The 26,128-nt window shown below is 47.3% G+C and overlaps 1 protein-coding gene across 2 annotated transcripts in view; it reads left to right on the plus strand.

Moving 5' to 3' along the window:
* COL15A1 (collagen type XV alpha 1 chain) overlaps positions 1-26,128 on the plus strand; it is a 111,448-nt gene that overhangs the window by 59,741 nt on the left and 25,579 nt on the right. For both annotated transcript variants that reach the window (XM_047768024.1, XM_047768023.1), the window contains exons 13-26: positions 2,952-3,011; positions 4,152-4,244; positions 5,298-5,423; positions 5,991-6,053; positions 14,396-14,431; positions 14,848-14,988; positions 15,182-15,250; positions 16,047-16,082; positions 16,189-16,272; positions 17,547-17,612; positions 20,553-20,588; positions 22,724-22,786; positions 25,180-25,248; positions 25,358-25,393. In XM_047768024.1, the coding sequence (XP_047623980.1) occupies positions 2,952-3,011; positions 4,152-4,244; positions 5,298-5,423; positions 5,991-6,053; positions 14,396-14,431; positions 14,848-14,988; positions 15,182-15,250; positions 16,047-16,082; positions 16,189-16,272; positions 17,547-17,612; positions 20,553-20,588; positions 22,724-22,786; positions 25,180-25,248; positions 25,358-25,393 (978 nt within the window). The remainder of the gene's footprint in view (positions 1-2,951; positions 3,012-4,151; positions 4,245-5,297; positions 5,424-5,990; positions 6,054-14,395; positions 14,432-14,847; positions 14,989-15,181; positions 15,251-16,046; positions 16,083-16,188; positions 16,273-17,546; positions 17,613-20,552; positions 20,589-22,723; positions 22,787-25,179; positions 25,249-25,357; positions 25,394-26,128) is intronic.

The raw sequence follows: 26,128 nt of genomic DNA on the forward strand, positions 1-26,128 counted from the left end.
CATGAGTGTTAGGGCTGCTGTCCCTAAAAGGAGAAGGTGAACCAAAGTTCTGATTTTTAACCCTATCTGCATCTTAGAGCCACCTGTAAAGCCAAGGCCACCGCGGGTGAACAAGTCCACTGCCAGACCCTTGGAGGAACCCCTAGTGCTGGGGCTCAGGCTCCCTGGAGACTCTATAGGCCATGAACGTGGAAGTCGCCAGGCTGCTTGCTGTGATGCCTCTGGGCCCCCAGCTCCTGCACTGTGACTTCCTAAACAAGGTCCCCTGCTCTTCTGTTCCTCTCCCCAAGGGACACGCAAAACACCAAGACTGTATCTCCCTGGGGTGAAGCCATCTTGGGTGCAGTGGTACTGGCTGGCAATGCACCTTCACATAGAATCAGTTCTCCTTTTTCTTTTTCAAAAAATTATTATGGACACTCTAAAAATTCACAAGAGGACTTAGAATACTATGATAAACTCCCCACACAGACATCACTCAGCAACATTATGCCAGTTGTGCTTTATATGTTCTGCCTCCTAGAGCTGTCTTTTTGGGGTAGAGGGAAGGGGAAGCCTGGGGTATTTTAAAGCCAGTCCCCAACATCCTATCATTTAACACACATATACATTGATGTATATTGGTAATTGGCTGATCTGAGACATTTTTTCCCTTAGCCACAGTGTCATCCATCAGTGGAAATAAATGGAAATCATTATTTGGATTAATGGATAATCATATTATCAAAATAACAATGGTTTCTTGATGTTATCTTACATGTCCGTTTGTTTAAAAATCCCTTTTTACAGTTGGTTTGAACTGAATCCAAACAAGGTCTACATTTTTTTTTTTGGTCTTTTGTCTTTTGAGGGCTGTTCCTGCAGCATATGGAGGTTCCCAGGCTAAGGGTCTAATTGGAGCTGTTACTGCTGGCCTACACCACAGCCACAGCAACACAGGATCTGAGCTATGTCTGCGATCTACACCACAGCTCAGAGCAACGCCGGATCCTTAACCCACTGAACAAGGCCAGGGATCTTAACCCACTGAGCGAGGCTGCAACCTCATGATTCCTAGTCGGATTTGTTTCCACTGCGCCACAACGGGAACGCCAAGGTCTCCATTGTGTTTGATTGATGTGTCTCTTCAGACTCCTTTAGTCTGTGATTGTCTCCCACCTACCTGTTCCTTTTTGATTTTGTGGAGAAACTGGGTCAGTTGTCTTTAGATCTTTTATATTTTCTGCTTTGAGAAGTTGGTGCTTGCGGAGGGCCTTGGTGAGAGCAGCCATGCTGGTGGCAGAGCGGTTGTCTACTATTTCTAAAAAGTTCTTTGTCGACATGTATTAACACCATAGAACTGCGTATTGTTGACCCAGACCCATTTGTTCTAGGAATCGATCCCAAAGGAGATAGTCTGGTATGTAAAAAAGGCTTTGTGTCCAAGGATGTTAATCTCAATATTGTCCAGTGGGGAAAAAACTGGACACAGTTTAATGGGCCAAAAATAGGAGGGTTAACTGAAGTAAAGGATGTTGAAACAATGGAACATGATACAGCTATTGAAATTACACTTCACTAGGAGTAGTTAATGATGGACAGAAATACTTACCGTATAATGTTAAATGAGAAAAGCTGGGAGTTCCCGTCGTGGCGCAGTGGTTAACGAATCAGACTAGGAACCATGAGGTTACGGGTTCGGTCCCTGCCCTTGTTCAGTGGGTTGACGATCCGGCGTTGCTGTGAGCTGTGGTGTAGGTTGCAGACGCGGCTCGGATCCCATGTTGCTGTGGCTCTGACGTAGGCCGGCGGCTACAGCTCCGATTGGACCCCTAGCCTGGGAACCTCCACATGCCGTGGGAGCGGCCCAAGAAATAGAAAAAAGACAAAAAAAAAAAAAAGAAAAGAAAAAAAAAAAAGAAAAGCTGGTTATGGAGTTCCCATCGTGGCTCAGGGGTTAACGAATTCGACTAGGAACCATGAGGTTGCAGGTTCGATCCCTGGCCTTGCTCAGTGGGTTAAGGATCTGGCGTTGCCGTGAGCTGTGGTGTAGGTCACAGACACGGCTCAGATCCCGCGTGGCTGTGGCTATGGTGTAGGCTGGCGGCTACAGCTCCAATTGGATCCCTAGCCTGGGAACTTCCATATGCCATGGGATCGGCCCAAGAAATGGCAAGAAGACAAAAAAAAAAAAAAAAAAAGAAAGAAAGAAAGAAAAAAGCTGGTTATGAACTTGAGTCTACTGTGTGGTCTTAATTATTGAAAAATAGACCTATGCCAAAATAAATAAATAAAAGTAAAATAACAAACAAACAGACACATGCAAAAAACATAGAAGGAAATACCCTCCCTAAGAGTCAGCAGTTGTGGCCTTAAAGTGCTAAAACTGTGGAGGTTTGTAGGGTTTGTAATCCATGGTGGTTTCTCCTTCAAGGGAGCTTCTGACTTTTGCAATGAGATTTTTCTTTTTTTTTAAATCTCTGAGAGAGAGGCAAGGGGAAAGAGGTCATGGCAAGGAGGTGAGGGCATTGAAAGGAGAAAGACGCATTCCAATCCGACACATCACTGATGAAGACAGACGTCCCACGTGCCTGTGTCAGGAACCTGCTATGTGAAATGGAGGCCCCGATTCCTGAGCAAATGGTTTAAAAGCACAAGGAGGGTAAAGGGAATGGGTGCTCTGGAATGTCTTTCCCAAGATTTTAAATCTCAGTGTCCCCCAGGGCAGTGAGTGAGAGGGCCATGCACCCCCCGTTCATTCCCACAAGAGATGGGGAAGCTTCTCTCTGGGTTGTGGAAGGATTAAATGGAAAACTTTTAATTAAGTGGAAAACTTTATAGGCTTAACAAATTGGATCTAGAACTCCTGCATAAGCCTCCTCTTAACTTAAGATGAGCACAGTGTCTGGAGAGAGATGAGGGGACAGTGGGAAGGGGTGCCCAGCGCTCTGATGACATCTTGTTCTCTTTAGGGTGAAGAAGGGGAGGGGCTTCCTGGCCCCCCTCCACCTACCAGGCCTGCTGGACCCACGGTGAGATCCCCACCCAGGCTTGTCATGTGCACGGTGTGTGGGGCCCCGGGATGCACAAAGCAGCCTCAGGCAGATTCCTCCTATCGGTCCCCAAGTGCCCTGGTCAAACCTCTGCCCTTTCCCCTCCCCACTCCCCCAGGCAGTCCCCAAGCCCCCCAGTCTAGCTGTGCAGCACCTCCTCATCCCTATCACTTTCCTAAACTCAGCTCTAACCCCTAACCCAGCCTCTCTTTAGTCCACAATTAGGATTTGCCTGGTTCCCATTTTCAGGAATTAAGTTCCAGAAAGGTATTTTTGGGAAGTCCCTTTAGTTCTTTGGAGGAATCTAACCTGATAGTATTCAACAAGTACACACGGAGTGCCTTCTTGGTGCCAGACCTCATGCAGGACACTGGGCACCAGAGGAGTCTTGGGATTGGTTCAGCCCTGGTGGGGTCCTAGTCTAGCGTGGTGGAGAGACACACACAACTGAGCTTCATGTTGGAGGGTCCTCCCACTATATCAAGCCCTCCACAGAGGCTGGTGGGGACGGTTTAGGAACTCTGTCTGAAAATGGGGTTGGGGAGTTCCCGTCGTGGCACAGTGGTTATCAAATCCGACTAGGAACCATGAGGTTACGGGTTCGATCCCTGGCCTTGCTCAGTGGGTTAAGGATCCAGCGTTGCCATGAGCTGTGGTGTAGGTTGCAGATGAGGCTCAGATCCCACGTTGCTGTGGCTGTGGTGTAGGCCAGTGGCTACAGCTCCGATTTGACCCCTAGCCTGTGACTGTCCATATGCCATGGGAGCAGCCCTAGAAAAGACAAATATATATATATATATATATATATATAGAAAATGGAGTTGGGTGGGGCTTCATGGAGGAGGTGACCATGGACCTGGGCCTTGAAGGATGCATAGGGATTCAAAAGGCAAGAAAAGAGACTGAGAGGATGGGAAAGAGTGTCCTGTGTGTGAGGATGGGCTGTGTGTTGAGAGGGGGTGAGCGGGGAGGGCAGCTGTAGAGGGAGTGGGAGGAAAGGCCAGATGGAAAGTTGGCAGCAGCCGTTGTCGGGCCACAGAGTATGGGAAAACGTTCAGTGACACAATGGTCCTTGGAGAGTGGCAGGTGAAACAAGTTGGGGGAACTTTCTCTCTGCAGGCAGGAGCAGAGACTGAGGGCTCCGGCCTGGGCTGGGGCTTGGACGTCGGCTCTGGCTCTGGTGACCCCGTGCGCAGTGAGGAGCTGTTAAGAGTGAGTGTGAAGGGCTACGTGGCCTGGTGTCTAGGGTCACCTTCCCGAGGATCCAGAAGGGAGGGACTCAGGGGCCAATAATAGATGAAACCAGACTGGCCACAGCTAATAACTGGGTGGGCTCCTGGGATTCGCTATACTCTCCCCTCTATATTGCATATGTTTGGCACTTGCATCTTTGAACAGGTTTCTTTTAAGTGAGTCTGAGCCTTGGGTTATAGTTGGGGCCCCCACGTCCACGCTTGCCTCCTTGCCCAGGCAGCCTGCTCCCGCCGGCTGTCCCACAGCAAGTATTGTCCAGGTCCTTCACCTCTACAGTTTGCCTCTGCCCCCCACCCCCTTAGCCATTACAGAGGCCTACTGGCATGTCACACTTTGCCTTCCAGACCCCTCTCAAAATCCTCCCTGAGGCAGCCCCCTCCCTACCTCACCAGACCACTCTTTGTGCTTTTGGCACCTCTTGCTCCCCCAGCTTCTTGCCCAAGGCTGGTCCCTCTAGCTTTTCCCCTGGGAGCACCTTCTTCTCCAGCTTGGGTGGTGCCTCTGTCCCCAGGGCCTCAACCTCATCTCCATCCCTTCCTCTGAGCCCCTGTGCTGAATCCCCACCTAGAAGGCTCCACTGGCCTGCCCTCGCTGCCCACTCGGTGGATGGGTGGCGAGACCCAGCTGGGATGTCCGAGGGGAAAGGGATATTTCAAACAAGGGTTAACAATAGGCAGTTTGGGACTGACCTCTTGGATAATCAGAAAAGTAAATTAGAGCACCTCTGAGAATTCTAACAAATAGGATTCTTATTGTCTACACACATCTATGGAGAAAATATCCTATGATCTGGAATTTAAAAGACTGGGATTCAAATCCCAGCTCTTCTGCTACTTAGCTGTGTGAGCCCTTGAGCCAGTCATATCGTCTCACCGAGTCTCAGGCTCCCTATCTTGTAAGTGGGAACATCAGTCTCTACTCGTAGGGTTGTTGTCAGGAATGGAGGGAACGAATGGAACATATATATTTGTCCTCTCCCACACTGTTTCTTAACAGGGTGTCTGTTTTTAGGGTCCCCCAGGCCCCCCGGGCCCGCCTGGCTTACCTGGGATCCCAGGAAGACCGGGAACTGATGTTTTCGTGGGACCCCCTGGATCTCCTGGAGAGGATGGACCCGCTGGTGAACCTGGTCCCCCGGTGAGCTGCTGAAGTCATCACCCCCTCTGTGCCCATGGGGCTTCCTTTAGCCAGGGAGGGGTACAGACTGCAGATCCCAGCGCTAAGGCTCACGACGGGGGAGGGAGCAGCTAGCTAGTGTTTGTAAACAAAAGCCTCCTCAGCCGAGACATTACTAAGACTCATAAGGAGTAAGAGCCAAGAAAAGCATCATCCTACACATTGTTTCGCTGCTTTATCTTAGTCAGTAAAGAAAAGCAGGCTTGCGGAATCTTAGAATCATAGGGAATCTGTGCTGGGCCTGTGGCAAGGGGACGCCTCCAGAGACCATCTAGTCCAGCCCTGCCCCTGACTCCCCTGCATTAGAGAAAATGGCACCCAAAGAATGAAGGATACTTGGCCACAGGTGCACAGCCAGCAGGTGCACAACTGGGGCCAGCACAAGTGTACCGTTGTGGAAGAACACAAGGCCCTAGACCCTGGCCTCACCTGCCGGGTCCTCCCAGCCCTGGCCTCCTTTCCCAAATAGAGTTCATATTTAATTCTAACCAGAGATGTTGTGGGCTGATTGTCCTTGCTGTTTTTCAGGGCCCCGAGGGGAAGCCTGGACTTGATGGCGCCTCTGGCCTTCCTGGAATGAAAGGGGAGAAGGTACGGTGAAGCGGGGAGGGTCCCACCCCCCGGAACCATCAGCCTACCTCTCTGGCCTCTAAGCCTGACCTTGCCTCTGATCCCATCCTGGACCTCTCTGTTGGATGTCGCCAGCCCAGGGCTCTTTATGCCCAAACCTGCACTCGGCATCTTCCCCTGTCCACTCTCGCCTGTCCCCAGCTTCAGTGAATGGCACCACCATCTACCCAGTCACCTGGACTCAAAAGCAGAGTCTTCTCTAACTCCTCCCTCTTCCCCCTTTCCTGCCGTGATCTACCCATTGCCAAGACTGGCCGCTCTGACATCCACACCTCTCACCTCCCTCTCCGCCCTGACCTGACGTTCACCTCTCGTCACCCGCAGTGTGGCATCAGGCTCCTCGCCGGTGCCCTCTTCTGTCCACCTGCAGTGCAGCCTCTGCCCACCTGCCCAGCAGGCGCTCATCACTCACTGGCCTCTTTGCTGACAAGATACCAGTGGCTCTGTTGCCTGTAGGACAGAACCCTCACTGTGTGCAAACTTCAAGCCCCCACCTGCCCCCCACCTGCCTTTCTAGCTCCACCTCCTGCGGCTTTTCCACCTTCTGGGCCAGCCAGCCCGTCCTACTGAAAGGCTCCAGGCTTGCCCAACCCTCTGGCCTTTGCCCGTGATTTTCCTCTCTGTCTGGGATGTCTTTCCCTTTCCTCATCCTCCCAGACCCAGTTTAGATATATCCTCTGGGGAGCTCACCTGGACTCCTGAGGAGCAGAAAGTGGCCCTCCTTCCTCCATTTCCCATTAGCACAGTACTGATTCCACTGGGACACTAAAGCTGTTAGCAGACCAGTCTGCTTCCCATCCCACCCTGACAAACGGAGCACTGGTGCTATCTGTGTATCCTTAGAACCTAGCGCAGCCTCTGTGAGCGTTGAATGAGTGAATGAAATTTTCTCCAGGTGCCACTTGAATCCTCCATTCCCAGAGTCTCGCAGACCCTCACTCTCTTCTTTCTCTGTAAGTGGCTGGTCTTCTGATTCTTAAGCCCTTGTGGGGCTGTGGGGGTGCTTCCTGCTCCTTCAGTGTTCCCAGCCTGGTTGATGAGATAAGCTGTGTTCCTCAAAGAGGGGCAATAAAGATAAGGTGAGCTTCCTTCTAGAGATGCAATTGTGAGCCTTATTGGGGTTCAAGAGGAGGGAGGGTCTGTCCCAGCTGGGCTGGGGAGTGGAAGCCTTCTGTGTAACCTACCTGGACAAAGTCCCGGAAAATACTGACTCCCTAGACACCACCATCGTCACTGAACTGAATTTCCAGTTCCGTCAGCTCTTCAAGTGTGTTTATTTGAGTTGAAAGAGTAACTTGGTTTTCGTGGAAAGCTCGCTTCTCAGAAAAAGAAGAAAGAAACAGTTGTTGAGCCTTACAGAACTCATGTTACAGGTACCAACTATTTCATAAAATTTGCAGGAAACGTCGCAGACTTACCCTCATCTTCCCTGGTTTTCTTACCAGCTTCCTCCACCCACCCCTAAACGGCCCCCTCCCCCGCACACCCCTCCCAGACGCCTCAGACTTAAAAATACCCAGGCCCACATCCTCAGCAAACACCCATGCAGGCGCACCTTTGCAGCTGCTCAGAGACTCGATTCTGTGCAGGACGGCAGGCTTGCCCAGGATAATTGTGGGAGATAAACTCCATTTTCCCCCCTGAAGTTTGGTATGAGGTCTAATTTCTTGCCCTGTGTACATGATGTTTTCTGCTCAAGGAAAAGCAGACTTTAGAAGGGTTTGGAAATTTGCTTCTGGAGAACTGGGGAGAAAACTTGCAAATGATATCCACGCGCCCCCCCCCCCCCCAAAAAAAAGGTAAACCAAAGAGAGTGGTCTGGATGTGAAATAACAAAACATGCTAAAGAAAATGAATAATCTCAGGGATGTCACACAATATTAAATCGAATGATATATTTCAGCCTTGATTCTCCTCCACAATCTCTGTTTAAGTTTACACACCTCCAATGACAGGGGACTCATTTCCTGCCCAGGGAATGCCTTCCTGGGTTGCATGGACACTTGCAAGGAGGTTGTTCCTCCTGCTACTGAGACATCAGCCTCTCTTCTCATCTGCAGGGCACACAGATCAGTCTAGATAGTTGTCTCAAATAGGGTTTCCCTAAGGAATAAGATCCAGTTTAGGAGTTCCCATTGTGGCTCAGCAGTAGTAAACCCGACTAGTCTCCATGAGGATGTGGATTTGATCCCTGGCTTCACTCAGTGCGATAAGGCTTTGATGTTGCTGTGAGTTGTGGTGTAGGTTGAAGACTTGGCTCAGATCCTGCATTGCTGTGGATGTGGCTGTGGCTGTGGCCGGCAGCTGTAGCTCCGGTTCGACTTCTAGCCTGGGAATTTACATTATGCCACGGATTCGGCCAAAAAGAAAGAAAGAAAAAAAAAAGATCCAGTTTATTTGGCTGGCAAAAAATATTGTTATATATAATCATTTTCAAAACAGGATTGTCATCAAAATGTGGATGGTCATTAATAATTTATCGAATAGATTATTTTATGTTGAGTTCAATGAGAAATATTCCTTAATTTATTTCCCCCCATTTAAGATAAGGAGCTGCTCTGAGCAATTTAGCCCAAAAAGGAATGGGCAAGGAATGGCCTGCTTTCTCATCTATAGAATGCTTCTGGAAAGGATGCTGAAGAAGTTGTGAGAGGCGGACCTCAGAAAAATTGCTTTCTGCTTTTACATGGCAGATTCTGCCATCCAGTCTTTCAGCATGGATCTAGGACCAGTAGTTATCATTCTTTTCTTTCTTTCATAGCGTGATTCATTCATGTTATTCTTCAGTCTCAAAAGGTGCTGGGATACCCAGGCAGAAAAGCATTTGTGTTTGAAATTTCCTTCAGTGTCCAGAATGGCTGAGCAATGCTAAGCTCCCAGTAACTGGTTGTGAATAATCTCACTGAGCTGCTGCATGTCTCTGTTTGGTATTATAAAACCAGCTCCTCCTGAGATATGAGCAATGCAAGTCAATTATCATCACCTTCCCTTTCTCTAAGAATCCCAGCCTGGCTTCGAGTAATTTTTTAAATCTTGGGGAGTAAAGAACAGGTGTCCCCCAAGAATCCGAGTGGTGAGTGGCTCTTAAGCAGGAGCCAGTAATGGATTTAGAGCTTGTAACAGTTTGTTTCAGTTAAGCACTCTAATACTGGTCTGATTTTCTTATTTTATATGTTCTTTAAGCATCATGCGTGTTTGATACAAAATCTGGACTTGGGCCTAGATAAAAGCAAATAAACCATAGTCAATTGTAATGGTAGCAAATTGAAGTTACCAGTGTAACAGGCACCATGAGCAAAACCAGCAGACATCTACAAGGCAGCAAATTGTTCTGTCTCAGAAACCATGACAAAGAAAAAAAAATGTGTATGTATTAGGTTTTTTGATGTTGTATGATGAATTCTAACAGTGTCTTTAACAAATCAGGTGACCATAATGAGTCAAAATTTCTTTAAAAATTTTTTTAATGACAGTACAGTTGGTTTACAATGTTGTGCCAATTTCTGCTGTACTATCGTATATACATTACCTTTCTTATATTATCTTCCATCACGGTCTACCCAAGAGATTGGATATAGTTTCTGGTGCTATATGATAGAACCTTATTTGCTATCCATTCTAAACATAGTAGTTTGCATCTATTAACCTCAATCTCCCAATTTATCCCACTCCCTCCTCCGACCCCTTGGCAACCATAAGAATGTTCACTATATCTCTGAGTCTGTTTCTGTTTTGTAGATAGGTTCATTTGTGCCATATTTTAAGATTCCACATATAAGTGATATCATACAGAATTTGTCTTTTTCTGACTATAATTAGTATGATAATCTCTAAGTTCATCCACGTTGCTGTAAATGGCATTATTTCTTTCTTTTTTATGGTTGAGTAGTATTCCATTGTATATATGTACCACATCTTCCTAATCCATTCATCTGTCGATGAACATTTAGGTTCTCTCCATGTCTTGGCTATTGTGAATAGTGCTGCAGTGAACATAGGGGTACATGTATCTTTTTAAATTATGGTTTTCATACCCAGGAATGGGGTTGCTGGATCATATGGTTGTTCTCTATTTAGTTTTCTGAGAAGCCTCCATACTGTTTTCCATAGTGGTTGTACCAATTTAAATTCCCACCAACAGTGTAGGAGGGTTCTCTTTTCTCCACACCCTCTCCAGCATTTGTTACTTGCAGACTTATTAATGATGGCCATTCTGACCAGTGTGAGTGGTACCTCATTGTAATTTTGATTGCATTTCTCTAATAATTAGTGATGTCGAGCATTTTTTCTTGTGCCTGCTGGCCATCCACATGTCTTCTTTAGATAAATGTCTATGTACGCCTTCTGCCCATTTTTTGATTGGATTTTTTTGTTGTTGTTGAGTTGTATAAGTTATTTGTATATTTTGGAATTTAAGCCCTTGTCAGTTGCATCATTTCAACTATTTTTCTCCCATTTTGTAGGTTGTCTCTCTTTTTTTTTTAATGATTTCCTTTGCTGTGCAAAAGCTTTAAGTTTGATTAGATCCCATTTGTTTATTTTTGTTATTTCTACTGCTTTGGGAGATTGACCTAAGAAAACATTTGTACAGTTCGTGTCAGAGGATATTTTGCCTATGTTCTCTTCTAGGAGTTTTATGGTGTCATATGTTTAAGTCTTTAAGCCATTTTGAGTTTATTTTTGTGCATGGTGTGATAGTGTATTCTAGTTTCATTGATTTACATACAGCTGTCCAGTTTTGCCAGCACTATTAGCCAGAGACTGTCTTTTCCCATTTTATATTCTTGCCTCCTTTGTCAAAGATTAATTTACCGTAGGTGTCTGGATTTATTTCTGGGCTCTCTATTCTGTTCTTTTGGTCTCTATGTCTATTTTTATACCAGTATCACACTATCTTGATTACAGAAGCTTTGTAATATTGTCCAAAGTCTGGGAGACTTATGCCTCTTGCTTTGTTCTTTTCCTCAGGATTGCTTTGGCAATTCTGGGTCTTTTATGGCTCCATATAAATTTTTGGATTGTTTGTTCTAGTTCTGTGAAAACATGTCACAGGTAATGTGATAGAGATCACCTTAAATCTATAGATTGCTTTGGGTAGTATGACAGTGAGCCAGGATTTCTGATGGATTCTAAACCACGATTTTGTGACATGCAGCACTCCTGTTCCTCGTTCTTTCACAGTGTTTCCACTGGAATACTGGTTTCTGCACTTCATCATCATAACCAGACATGCAGCTCTGCTGGTTGGAATTCTAAGAGAGTGCATAGCCTCACCCACATTTCTTTCAGGTCTACCATCACCATTTTGGCTGTGGGGGCTTTGCTGACCCTTTCAATTGGAGCCACCACTTTCCTCTTTACCTGTTTATGTACATTCCAATAGCATGATCTCGTCCATCCCCGAGCTGATCTACTAGCATTCCACCAAATCTGTGAACCAGTGGAATGGATACGGTCTCTTCATACATACAAGCTGGATAAAATCATCTGTTTCTTTCTTTTTTTTTTTTTTTTTGCTTTTTATTTTTTTCGCTTTCTCAAGCCGCACCTGTGGCATTTGGAGGTTCCCAGGCAAGGGGTCCAACCGGAGCTGCTGCCAGCCTACACCACAGCCACACCAACGCGGGATCCAAGCTGCATCTTCGACCTACACCACAGCTCACACAATGCCAGATCCTTAACACGTGAGTGAGGCCAGGGATTGAAACTGCACCCTCATAGTTCCTAGTCAGATTCGTTTCCGCTGCGCCAGGATGGGAACTCCAAAATCATGTTTCTGAGACAGATAAATCCAGCTCCAAAATATCTTCTAGAACTTCCTTTCGAACTGCTACAACTCTTGATTTGAAAAGAGGTGGGAAGGCAATTGAAAAAGATGGTTTTTCACCTTATGAACCTCCTTTTCTTGAATAAGGATGACTGGCAGCACAATAAAGTTTTCAAAGGATCGAGTCCAAAAGTTAAGAAGGTCATGTAATTTCTATTTCACAATATCCCTGACCGTGATTTGACTTGTTACTGGAAAAATGCATATGGTTGGTACTTTCTTCGAGGATAGATTATAACAGGCAGCAGACGATAGTGTAGTTGGTCACACCCAAGAAAAGCAGACACAGAAGCTGTAGCCTGCAGATTGGGCAGCAAAAGTGGAACCCAATTCTTTCTGTCTCTGTTCTATGTCCAAGGTCACAGTTAGTTTCTCCCAGGTCAGGCCAGCAGGCAGGGAAGTGACAGGGCCCAGCCACCGCTGCTCCCTTCTGCCAGCAGCCCTCCCCTCCTGCCATCCCATAATGTAGCCGATTCTTTCTGTGATTCTCTCTTCAGCTGTGTCTCCTCTGTTATTCAGCCCATCTGTAGGGTGCTTCCTCTCAGCAGCTATGTATTTTTGTCTCTAAGATCTCTAATTGATTCTTTTCTGTAACCACTGTTATTATTTCTTAATAGTGTGTCCTTATTTCTTGGCAATGATATCGTCCCTTTTCTCCCTAAGAATATATACTATTTACTTAGAGTCCTGATTGGATTCTGTGTGCTTTTTTTTTTTGTTTGTTTGTTTTTTGGTGGTTTTGTTTGTTTGTTTGTTTTTTGTTTTTTTCTTTAGGGCCACACTTGTAGCATATGGAAGTTCCCAGGCCTAGGGATCGAATCGGTTCTCTAGCTGCCAGCCTACGCCGAAGCTACGGCAACGCAGGATCCTAGCTGCATCTGCCACTGACACTGCAGTTCAAGGCAATGCTGGATCCTTAACCCAATGCACGAGGCCAGAGATTAAACCCACGTCCTCATGGATACTAGTTGGGTTCATTACTGCTGAGCCACAATGGGAACTCCTGGATTGTGTTCTTAACTCTCTTTCCTCAGGTGTACCTTCCATTGTTGATGTGTTTCTCTTTCAGAGTGTTGCCGTTGCTCAGATGTGTGGTGTTTCTTGCTTGTGTGTTAGAAATTAGAATCTCTCCTTAGTCTGTGTTCTGCCTCTATTTGTACAAATTTCTGGGAAGTTGGGTGGGAACTACTTCTGCAGGTTCAGGAAGGGGATGGGAGGAGTAGGATGTGCCATCAGACAGGGCATCTCAATAACTGGATTCAGGAGTTGGGGGTGCCCCTGGACCTCCCAGGGTTTGCAGGGCATCTGGAGCTCTGCCCTATCTCTTTGCCCTAGTAACCAACTCTTACTGTCTTTGTAATAGGAGTGGAGGGTTAGGGGTGATGGACAGTGCTCCATGGCTCTCTAGCTCTAGAATTTTAACCCATCTCCCTGTCAGAGCCACACCCTGCTCCTGACTTCTGCCATCCCTTTGCCTGATATTTTTCTCCCTATGGTTTCTCTCCAGAACTGAAGCCTCTGGCTTCAGCTTCCTGTGTTTTCCGTTTGGCATTCCTCACTGTTTCAAGTTCACTGTCACGCCCCATCTTATTTTTGAGCATGACTGTTTTGGGACCATGCACTCTGTCGGTTCTATGGATTTGACATGAAAGGGGTAATGAGCCAGGGAAAGAGGGGTTTGGGAGAAGGCACAGCCTTAGATAGCAGGTAGATCATGGTGTTAGGGCCTCCTGTGCGCCCAGGAAATTGCTGGCTTCTTCTCTTTGGTTTCCTTGAAGATTCTCCAGAAGCAGGCCCCCAAACTTATTGTCCCCTGGTGTAGGGCACTGTCCCTGTGGCTGACCACTCCTGACCATCAGCCCCTGTTGGTCCTCGCCTCTGCTCTGACCTCGCAGCTGGCTCCTTTCTGTGGGATCCACATCTAACCCTGCAGGAAACCTGTGCTGCGGTCCCTCTTGGGGGTGGACGGTCACCCTGCTTTAGAGCAACCCCCCCCCTCCCATTCTAGGGCTGCTGCAACCAGCTTTTGGACTTTAGATTTTTCTAGGAGAGACAGCTATCATGTTACATACCTCCAAAAGCCTCATGAAGGCACATCAAGTTCTTAAAACCCCTTCCCTTGGCTTCAAGGAGGGAAAGCACCTCTTTACTTCCATCTGGGGAGGGTGGGAACCACGCCCACCCAGTACACAGACAACTCTCCAGGGGAATTCTTCCTCTACAGTCTCTCCCTGCTTCATCTTCAGCTTCTCCTTTTCACTCTTGAGCTAGGTAATGAGCTAATAGTTGAAGAATGGGCTTTGCAAGCTTTTAGCAAACTGACAACTACTGTAATGGGCTCAGCTTTGCAACATCAGCCAAAACTGAGCAGAAAGAGTTCCATTTTAATGTTGTATTACTTAAGAGTCTGTAATTCTGCATTTTTTTCTGAACATACCCAATGGAATATATGTTAATTGGTCCCTATTTTTTTCAGGGAGCAAGAGGACCTGATGGCTCAGTTGGTGAAAAGGTAAAAAAAGAAAATGAAAAAAACTTTGGCCCGTTCCTCCCTTCTCTCTGGATTTAGTATAATTGACCTGTTGGGCTAGCATATTGAACATATACATGTCAAGGAGCAGAGAGAAACACTTCTGGAAGGAGCTTTGGGGAAGGCAGGAGAGCTGGAGCTGAGGGGAGGAAAAAACCCACCACGTTTTCTCCTTTCTCACTCTCTCCCCTCAAATGCATTCAGTGAGTGAGTGAATCATCTTAATGCCAAGTGAAATGCCAATTGGCAAGATGGCTGTTTCTGTACCATTAAGCAGTGCCCATCAGAGAATCCATCAACCTGATTAATTTTCAAAGAATGATGTTCACAGGTGTGAATGTTATTCCTTCCATGAGTGAACCCAGGGCCGGATAATCAGCCTTTCCTCTTCCTTACAGGGTGATCCCGGCAGCAGAGGCTTACCAGGACCCCCAGGGAAAAATGGACAAGTTGGCACTCCTGGGGTCATGGGACCCCCAGGGCCTCCTGGACCCCCTGGGCCCCCAGGCCCTGGATGTGCGATGGGACTGGGCTTTGAGGTACTTTCCCCCGTTCTGTGGTTCAAGAACAGTGTGTGCTGAGGCATGCTGGGAAAGCCAGCTGACTGAATGTGGGTCCAAGGGCCAAGGCAGTGCTGATTCCCCACTGAGCCCTGGCTCCCAGCACCACACCTGGCACATGGAGGTGCCCGGGAATTGAAACTGGCCTTCTCATTCTTCTTCCTTCCCCTAGGACACCGAAGGCTCTGGAAGCATCAGGCTGCTACATGAACCCAGAATCTCTGGACCAGTGGCTTCAGTTGTAGGTTGACTTTTGAAACCTTCATTTTGAGGATTGTTATGCTGTCACCCTGGTGTGAGGAAGCTGTGGGGTGCCATCCTGGCTCTGGTGCTTTCAATAATTGACCTTCTCTGTGCTGTCGGCTTCCAGCTGTGTGGTAGGGAGACCAGGTGCTCTTTACAGCTTGTTTCTTTAAGGAGCAGCATAGAGGTTTTGCACAAAACATCATGTGGGAAAACTTACTAAGTATCTCTCTTTCTCTCCCCCAATCCCTTACCATCGAGCATCTCCCTTCATTGCCTTCCTCCTGCTGCCCATTCAGGATTCACTCTCTGCCCCATTTCTAAATCCCATGCTCCTGACAGATACCCCTCAACACTACATCTACCCCTGGGAAGTGTTGTCCATCTCCTGCTATGACATCTGCTCTCAAGAGGACCAATCCCCAGAATCTCATGGTCTTCATCAAGTGGTACCTACACCAATGCAGGAGGAGCTGAGCCTCTCAGAGGGGAGCATCTTAGCCCTCTCCTGGATTAAATAAGAAGACCTTTCCCCATGCCCCAGATGCAGAGGGCTCTGAGGTTCAAGGTCAAGAGGACACTCACTCCATGCTACCTCTGTTCCTCTTACTCTCTGTGGGATGTTCCTTCCTCTGACCCTGGAAGGTGAATTTGCCCCTCGTCTTTTGCTCCAATCATCTGGGGCAAATATCCATGTGAGAGCTTAGTGAGAGATGGCAAGATAGAAGGATAGATGGAGAGTGAGCAAAGTGAATATAAAAACCCAAAGAATATTTGTTTGCTTGTTTTGCCAGGGCCCCAAAGGAGAAAAAGGAGACCAGGGACCCAAGGTGAGGTCACAGATCTGAGGTGAGGATGGGAGAAATTTCCAGCCTGGTTCTAGGAGCATTAACCACATACAGTGACTTTTTCCCCCACTCTCACTGCTGTATCCAGGGTGAAAGAGGGATGGATGGAGCCAGCATTGTGGGACCCCCTGGCCCCAGGGGACCACCAGGGCGCATTGAAGTCTTGTCTAGTGTGAGTATCACCAGATCAGAGTGTGGCTGTGTGTTTCCTGCCTTTGCTAAAGGGGACAGAAGTTTGACCACAACTTCAGGGCCTTCAGGGCTGCTGGGTATGCGGGGGGCTTGTAGCTGGCATCTGCTGTTGGAGTTTCTTCCCGCCAACATGGCCCACCTGTCTGTTCCTGCCCTGGTGCCACTATTGTCTCACACAGTGTTTCTGGAACACTCTCTTCTGGTTGGCAGCATCACAGTCAGGAGAACAGGTATAATGGAGCTATCACCAAGAGGCAAGGAACATAAATGGGAGAACCAGGGAGGAAAGATGGTTTAGGACATGAGAAATCAAGGGAGACTTTCTGGAAGAAGTGTCTTTGAGCAGGGACTTATAAAGCTAAGAAGGATTTTACCAGGTAAGCAGGGAGGACAGGACACTCTGAGCCAAAGCACGGAAAGTCCTGAATAGGAAAGTACGGGTGTGTTCAAGTCTCGGGGAGCTGATGGGCATGGGGGTGGGTGGAAAGTGATAGAAATTTGTAGAGAAGATGGGGCTGCAGGCTGGGACCTGATGGCCATCCCCCTGAATTATTAGAACAGCACATTTATGAAAAATTTTGCCCCCTCTGAGAGAAATGAGGTTATACTGGTAGATAACAGAAAGACAAAAAGTCCCAAATAACTGGAAAAAAATGACCAGAGGTTTTTTTTTTTTTTAAGTACATGATTAAAAATTATCAAGTGTAGGTAAGGGGGTGGTGAAACAGTTAATCTCGTATATGTCATTGGAAGTGTGAGTTGTACAGTCCCTTTAGACATCTCTTTGGCAGTCTATTACAATTAAAAAATGTTCATAACCAAAAATTTGACGTGGAAAGACCTGCATACTATATGATTAAGCAAAAGAAGCAAGTTGAAGAATAATACATACAGCCTGATGCCATTTATATATCAAATAAACACACACACATACCAATGACACTTTTTTGTGAGTATATGTATACTAAATATATATTATTTAATATTTATATATCTTATAATATTTAAAAAATATATTTAAAATTGTAAAAAAAAAAAAAAGAATTCCTATATTGTGCCATTTTAAGGTTAAGCAAGAGAGGAAAGTGCTAAGGCAGCTCAGGGCTGTGGTGTGAGAAGAGGGCGGGGGGTGTGTTGGCAGTAGGTAGGGTGTGTGTCTGCCATGCTGGGTGACTTCAGTTAAAGCTTCACTGCCAGAAACAAAGTGGAACACATGCAACCCTCTGTCTCATTGTCTGGTTTTCCTCTTTTTAGTCTTTGATCAACATCACCCATGGATTCATGAATCTCTCAGACATTCCTGAGCTCATGGGGCCTCCGGTATGTATCCGCAGCTGCCCTAGAGGGAGGGTCCTACCCACACGGCCCAGGTGAAACTAAGTTGGGTCGCTTTGGAATCCTTTGAGCTCATGCAGCATAGAGCTAGGGTGTATCAAAGTAAAATGGAAAGAGAACTTTGCATTTCCGAGAAGTTGCTGTAGCATTCATTTGATCATGCAGAGCAGTTTGTCCAATGCGGTGGAAGCTTCCAGTCCCTTGCCTCAGAAGCGGGCGGTAATGGAAATCAGAGAATCATAAGTAACAAATTGATGGATGCCTGAGCAACGCTTTGGGCCTGTATTTACACGATCTCATTTCCCAGTGTAGGAGGAGCCTAGAGAGACCTATGCTTGTACTAATGGGCAAGCTGGTGCACAAGGAGGGAAAGGGACTGGCTTCAGTCTCTCCAGCCCCATTTTTGAGATCAGGAACACACAGAGAAGCTACATTATTTCTGCAAGCCCACAGAGTCTGTCCACGACACAACAGGACCTAAGAGGAAGCTTCCTCCTGCAGCCTGTGCTGTGAATCCCTGTTGCATCTTCCACATCTGTAGGTGACAGCTGGAGGGAGAGGAAAGAGCACCAGCCTTAGGAGCCTTGGGGTTCTTTCTCCATCTCTGCTGTCCACCACTCTGAGTCTCTGATCCTCTCGGATAACATCTCACCAGCCTTTGGGGCAGCTTATAAGAGGTGATGGAGGAGAAACTGCTTTACAAACAGTGGCTCTCTGTGGAAGCCGACAGAGAGGTTGACTCCACAGCTGTGCCATCCACATGTCTACTGGGCCACCTGCCCCCGCAGTCCCCAGTGAGGTTGGCCCTGCCATCCACTCCTGGGGGAAATTCAGTGTTCTTCCCCAAGGCTTCTGCAGGTATCTGGGAGGTTCCTCTTGAGCCAGGATCTCCTTCTGCTGAGTGGCATCTGTTGGTGGGTTGTTTCTCTGTTTCTTCTGTCCTATATCCAGTGGGGCTCCCTCTCCTTGATTTCTACTAAATCCTCCAAAACACCCCAAAAAGCAAACAAGCAAAAGTTATTTCCCTGGAGTTCTCATTGTGGCTTAGTGGTAATGAACCTGACTAGTATCCATGAGGACAAGGGTTCAATCTCTGGCCTCGATCAGTGGGTTAAGGATCCAGCGTTGCCATGAACTGCAGTGTAGGTTGCAGACATGGCTTGGATCTCTCATTGCTGTGGCTGTGGTGTAGGCCAGCAGCTACAGCTCTGATTCAGCCCCTAGCCTGGGAACTTCCATATGTCATGGATGTGGCCCTAAAAAGACAAAAAAAAAAAAAAGAAAGAAAGAAAAAAAAAGAAAAAGAAAGAAAGAAAGAAAAAGAAAAAAGGAAAGAAAGTCATTTCACAAAGATTTTCCCCCAAACTATTGGGGGTTTAGAGGGTTAGGCGGCTTGATTCTAAAGCAAAATGCATCAGCCTAAGAGCTAAGAATCAGCATCTCTGTTCAAAGAGTCCTTGGGCTTTGTCTGCCTCCATCCCTTCTCTTTCTTCCCCACCCCAAGAATCTTCTTTCCTTCCCAATCTCTGTCCTCCTCTTTGGCAAATCCAGACCCTCATGTGTCCCCTTCATCCCACATGGATGCTCAAGATTTTCCTCCTCAGAGGCATTTCCCTCCCGGAAGCACCATTATGCTTTTCTACTCCACTATATGTACACTGTATATAATGTATGCGTATGTGTATATATGTATATACACACCCATATATACACATACACACGTGTAGGTGTATGTATACAACCAGCCTCAGGTAGAAAATATTGAAAAAACTAGAAATTCTTTAAAAGTAAAATGAATTTGCTATGTGCTGGCAGCTGTTTACATAGCATTTACAACTATTTATATAGCGTTTACATTGGATTAGGTATTATAAATAATCTAGAGGTGATTTAAAGTATATGGAAGATTATGTAGCTTATATGCAAACACTGTCTCATGTTATATAAGGGACTGAGCATCTGTGGGTTTTGGTATCTGTGCGGGTCCTGGAACAAATACCGCTCAGATTCTGAGGGATGATTGTGCAGTGTGTTGAGAAACTTGTTACCTTCCAGTTCTCTCTCTGTATATATATTCTGCCGAACTCCTACCCCTTTAACAGGTATGTAAGGATCTGGGCTTTCTAGACCAAGAGTCCTGGCCCCGTGTGGAGTGAACCACAGTTGCTGTCCCCCAGGGTCTTTAAAATGGCTGGCCCTGAGTTCCTGTCATGGCTCAGTGGAAACGAATCTGACTAGTATCCATGAGGATGCAGGTTCGATCCCTAGCCTCGCTCAGTGGGTTAAGGATCCAGCATTGCCTAGAACTGTATCACAGACACAGCTTGAATCTGGCATTGCTGTGGCTGTGGTGTAGGCTGTCAGTTACAGCTCTGATTCAACCCTTAGCCTGGGAACCTTCATATGCCATGGGTGCCACCCTAAAAAGACAAATAAATAAATAAATAAATAAATAAATACTGGCCCTTTAAAATTCTTACTCCTACAGAGGGGAAAGAACTGAGTCTCACCAACTGCCCCCACGTCCATCCCCAAATACCCCAGCACACTCCTCAGAGTTTAGGAACTTACTTTCCGAGAATATTGAGGGAGGTTGAGCATCTTTGTGTTCGTTACCCGGGAGGTTTCTGACGCTGAGTGATTTCACAGAGGAGGAGGCTGGCACTTACAGTGCTGAGAGTCCTGGCCCAGGGCAACGGGGGCACAGTTTCTGGCCCTTTGCTAACCAGCTCTATGACTGCATGGTTCCTTCTCCTCCCGGGGCCTTGGCATCCCCTCTACAAAGTGGATCATGAGCCTCGCTATGTGGGAACACATTTGGGCCTTTAGAATGTGCTGGGGGGAGTGGGCCCCTGAGATGCAGCTTTTCTGCTGGTTTGGAAATGCTGCTCATGACCCACCTGCTTTGTCTTTGCTGTGTCACAGGGCCCGGAGGGCATCCCTGGGCTGCCAGGATTTCCCGTAAGTACCTCTGTGCCCTGTGGTTATGTGCATTCTGTTCCTTCCACCTGGAATGCTGTTCCTTTCCATCTGCATGGCTGAGCTGTAGCAGCATCTTGTTCATGTAGCCTTCCCTTGCTGCTTCCATGTGAAGCGATCTTTCCTTCCCTCAAGTCCCATAGGGGTTTAGTTTCACCTCTACTGTCTTTCTTTTCTGCCTTAAATAACTGTTATTTGTGCCCTTGTTCTTTGACCTTGGCTGTGCTCTGACCAGCTTGCAGAGAGTCGTGCCTTGCTCATCTCCTTCTAGCCTAGGGCCAGCTGGAGCCAGAGTTGGAGCCAGTGGTTGGCTTCCTGTGAAGGCAAGTGGATGAGTCAAGTACTTCAAGTAGATCCAGTCCAAGCCAAGGAAGTTCCTGGAGAGAGAGGATGGTGGTCACAGACGATGGAGAAAGGGGGATCTTAGCCTAGAAGTCCCAGAGTTAACAGTCTAGGTGCACCGCACTGTGGGGCTTCCGCTCTGGAAGGGGAAATGCATTTCTGTGTAGAAGGTGATCGTTTTGCTTAAAAGTCTGACCCTGCGTTGAAGCTAAGGCTCCAGAGTGAAATCTGCACAATTTCTCCAAGGCATTGCTGCTCTGAAAGGTCTAAGGCCAACAGTGACCTGCTTTGCTTCCAGAATAAATAAAGGAGATTTATCAGATATGCATTAGAAATTTGTTCTTGATGATAGGATTGAAGTTGATTTCTTTTTCTATTTTATTTTATTTTATTTATTTTATATTTTATATTTTATTTATTTATTTATTTTGTCTTTTGAGGGCCACGGCATATGGAGGTCCCCAGGCTAGGGATCTAAGCAATGCAGGATCTGAGCCGCGCCTGCAACCTACCCCACAGCTCACGGCAACGCCAGATCCTTAACCCACTGAGCGAGGCCAGGGATGGAATACGCATCCTCATGGATGCTAGTAGGGTTCGTTAACCACAGAGCCACGACAGGAACTCCTATTTTTTTTTATATCTTTCTGAATTTTTACATGTCTGTAAAGAGTATATCCTGTGTTGACACTAAAAATACCTCGGAACTAGACATTAAAAAAACAGAGGAGAGAGTGGCAGTCACGGAGAAGACCTCTTAGGAAGAGAAGAGGCCAGACCTCTGAGCTCCAGCCCCGGCTCTGCTCCAAAACCAGAGTGTGTCCCAGACATATTTTCCTCTAAATGAGTGGCTCTGTGTTTCCAAGGGAGCAGGGAGCCCCAGGCTACTGAGAAGAGCCTTCGGGGTCACTTCAGCCGTAAGGAGGGGCCAAAGAGGTGGGATTCAGGCAGCCGATGAGGCTTCACTTGACATGTTTTATATGTTGTGCTTTTGTGAAGATTTTACTTGAAAAAAAGGGAATGAAAAGAGCTGCACTGCTAAAAAAAATAATGATAACAAATATTTGAAGGCCACCGAATTAACCCCAAAGGCAAGACAGGGAATTGTGAAAAGCTAAATTGCAATAGAGTGTTGAAAGTCTTTTTCGGGGGCAGATGTCTGGCTGTGTGAGTCATTGTCACAGGATCAAGTGTCTGTGGGAGTTGAGACGAGGTCACCTCTGACCGGGTGTGCAGATTTTGGTTCTGCACAGGGAATGGCATGAACAGAAGCTTGGAGACAGCAGCAGGGACATGGAGGGTGCAGAGAGGTTAAGGGGAAAGGCTCACCCATGGTGGGGCAGTGAGAGTGAAGATGCGGTGCTGAGGCTGGGTGGATTTGGGTGTCAGGCTAGGGTGTTTGGATGCCATCCCATAGGTAGTAGGGAGCCAGAGAAGGGGCTGGAGTCAGGGAGGGTGAACGGTGGGGGAGGCAGGCTGCAGGAAGGCCCTGAGGACCCAGGAGAGCACAGGCAGCAGGACCAGGCAGTTTCAGTGGTGCCTATTGGAGAAAACTACAGCTCAGAGGGGAAAGGGACTCCAGGCCTCCTGACCCTCAGTGCTATCTTCTTTCCACCAGACCACAACCTTAGAGCACTTAAAATCAGAAAACATAACAACTAAATATGACTTCCACTGGCATTCTCTGTTCTTTTACTTTTCGGAAGAAGAAGCCCTCCATTTCGTTAAAGCATTTGAACCTTAACAACCAAGTACTCTCCAATGATTCCTTCCAGGGCCCCAGAGGACCAAAGGGTGACACTGGCGTGCCTGGCTTTCCAGGACTAAAAGGAGAACAGGTAAGAGGAGTCTAGGTGTCGGGGTAGAATTGTGCTCTAGGAGCTGCTAAATATTTCAAATGGGCTGAAAGTAGCTATTAACTTTTTTAAAAAAAAATAAGATAAAATTCACATACCATGAAATCCACCCCTCTAGGTTGCGAAATCCAGTGATTTTTTTTTAGAACATTTGCAAGGTTGTGCAGCCATCTCCTCTACCTAATGCTAGAACATTTTCATCATGCCAAAAGAAACTCCGCATCTAGGAACAGTCACTTCGCAGCTGCTAACTTTCATAATCTCCAGGTTCCTCCAGGGCGCAGGTGGGGTGGGTGGAGAAATAGGTTTCCATCATTGTTTGGAAAGAGAAGTTGACCTTCAACTTGCTTGAATGCTATTCCTACCTGTGCTGTACTCTGTCTGGCCTTGTGCAGTGCACCCCCATTAGAGTATGAGCTCCCCGAGGGCAGGCACATCCACTTCCTTTTCTGTAGCTCCAGTACTTAGCCTGGTACACGAATGGCTCTGGAAACATTTATTGGATGAAAGAAGGTATAAGTAATGAATATGATGAATGCTAATGTTTAGAAATTATTATTATCTTATTAAGTTATTAGTATTATTATAATAAGATGGGACAATCTGCAGTTGGATGCCAGTCTTGATCTAGAATTTTTGGAAGACATAGTTAGCATGAACAGCATTTCCTGAGAATTCTAAGGGCATGGACATGACCTTTCTACCTTTCCCCAGTTGCCTCCTAGAATTAGCTTCCCAGATGGTTTTTGTAGATGAGGGGAGAGCGACATCTACACACAGGTTGCAGAAACTCTGGATTGGATTCATTTATTCATCCATTGATTTACGTGCTTATCCATCTTATGTCCATTCCCTAAGTCGTGCCAGCCAGTTTCCCCTCCTAGGCACTAGGGGTGAGGAACAGATATACAGAGAGCTGGCAGAAAGCATGGCCATTGCTGTCATGGGGGTCTGTACAAATCCAGCAGGAGCAACCCCTGAGCCCACCTTGGGGAGTCAAGGAGGGCAGGTGTGTTGCTAAGAGGAGGGAGTGTGGGCTGCTGTCTTTCCTTCTTCCATCTGAGCCCCAAGGAAGGGGAGTCTCCAGTGTCTGTGGGACCACAGTTCCAGGAGATGGAGGGTTTGGTGTGCTGAGTAAAGGGGTTTAAGTTTGGCACTACGTGGGGTGATGTCTTGGGATGCCTTTTGCTTCCACGGGCCTACAGAGATGAGGTAGGGCCAGCGCAGCTCTGACTTGGGAGGAGGCCCATTCCAGCAAGAGTGGCTCTTTACTTTAAACACTCTGTTTCCTATGTGACAAGGTCAGGTGCATCTAGAAGGACCTACATGCCATCCCTGCCCCTCATGCCCTGCCACCTTGAAAACTGGGGGTGGGCGCCCAGGCTCTGTTCCAATGCTTATAGCAAATGCGCTTTCTCTTGCTCTGCCTCTGATGCTTTTGTGCTTGTTTCCTCTTGCTGCTGGCATGCACAGGACCACTTCTCCTCACCCGCGGAGTGGTAAGATCCAAATATCAGGGGTGGGCTTAGGGGATTGGAGGAAAGAGGCTACTATGCTTGCTTTGGCGCCGCTGCCCGAGCTGCTTCCAGCCCTATTGAAGGGAGACTTTCATGTGGTCCAGCCCAGCTTCTCAGGGGCTCGCACTGAAGTTTGGGACCAGAGCCTTGAGTAGTTCCTCTTCTTGGACCTTTCTCTGGGCACATATCTTCTTGGAAGCTTCCTGGGATAATAGATAGTCCTGCTGAGTACAGGATTGGGGACAGCATCCTCTGTCCCTGCCACCAGTCTCCTCATCTCCCCTGTTTCCCAGCAACTAAGATAAATTTGATCAAGTAAGTGCTTGCACAGGAACCCAGAGTTTGAAGGCCAAGTTCTACACGGAGACTCAGGGCCCCTGCGTTGAGAGAGGCCTGCACTCTTCATGCTCATCTCTTTCCCAATTTCAAATGTTTTGAAAAGAATAAGGATTCCGGGCAGGAAAAGATCTCAAGTTGAGTCATTAGGAAATCTTGACACTGAATATATTAGGAGTCAGATGTTCCCGGGGTGGAGCCATGTGGCCAAAGGTGGGAAGGACGCTGTTGGGGCTGGTTTCTGGAGGATGGAGAGTGGCGATGCCCATCTGGCAGCAGCAGGAGCCCTGGAGGGGCTTGTGGGACCCCAGCCTGTGACTCTCATAGTGTATTGAGGGAACAGTCCAGAAAACCTTTACTGGCTTAGGAGGCCGTTGTAATACTCTAGAAAGAGGTCATGTCAGGGCAGTGGGGTTGGAGGGGGGATGAAGGCCAGAGAAACCATGGCGATAGGATGCCTACACCTCTGGATAGGCAGTAAGGTGGAGGCCTGGCTTCATTGAAAGGTTCTCTGAATTGCAGGGCGAGAAGGGAGAGCCAGGTGCCATCCTGACGGGGGATGTTCCTCTGGAAAGGCTGAGAGGCAAAAAGGTAACTATGTCACTGGACCCCAGAGGCACACATCTGCTTCACTGCCCATCCTTGTTTCTGCCGCACACTGTGTTCATCGGAGTGACAAGCCCGTGTCTTCCTGTTTTAGGGTGAACCTGGAGAGCATGGAGCCCCGGGACCGATGGTAAGCCAGAGTCTCTCAGCTGCGTCTGGACTAGGGTTTGAAGCATTTATCATATTTTGGCTCAACTAGACAGAGCTGTCCCAGTTGTGAAAATAAAAAGGATGTGGCAAAAAGAGTGTGTTAGGGTAGGCTAACTGCAATTAAATGAAAATCTCAGTGGTTTAGCCCAGTAGCAGCTTAGTTCTCATACTTGCAAAGTCCACTGTGCTGGTTCCCAGTTGGGCATCTCCCCTCCAGGCAGTGACTCAAGGACCCAGGATGCTTATGTCCTGTGACTCTGCCATCTGGAGGATTCAAGACCACACTAGCCTCTTCCAGCTGGTAGCCGAAGTTGGGGAGGAAGGGAGAAGAGACCATGGAAGATGATAAACTCCACTGCCAGCATGTTCTACTGGCCAGACCACTGATGCCTGGGGAGCAGGAGTGGGGGAAAGAGATGAGGTTTTGCTGTGTGTCCAGGAAGGAGAGGCGACACGGACAGTGGTGAGACCATGGGTCTTGCCAGCTAGAGATTGCATTGCCCAGGGAACCTGGGCTTTGGGGCTTCTGGTCCTGGATCTGCTACTCCTTGAACATGTCCTCTTCTCTCCCTGGGCTTCTATTTTCCCAGCCGTGAGTGAGGGTATTGAATGAGTACTAGACAATATGATAGGGCCATTCTAGCTCTACTGCTCCTGGACTCTGTAACTTATTTAGGCTGCCAAATAGTTTTTAAGCTACCAATTCTCTCCAGAT

Source organism: Phacochoerus africanus, chromosome 2 (genome assembly GCF_016906955.1).
Source record: "Phacochoerus africanus isolate WHEZ1 chromosome 2, ROS_Pafr_v1, whole genome shotgun sequence".
NCBI classification, from domain to species: Eukaryota; Metazoa; Chordata; class Mammalia; order Artiodactyla; family Suidae; genus Phacochoerus; species Phacochoerus africanus.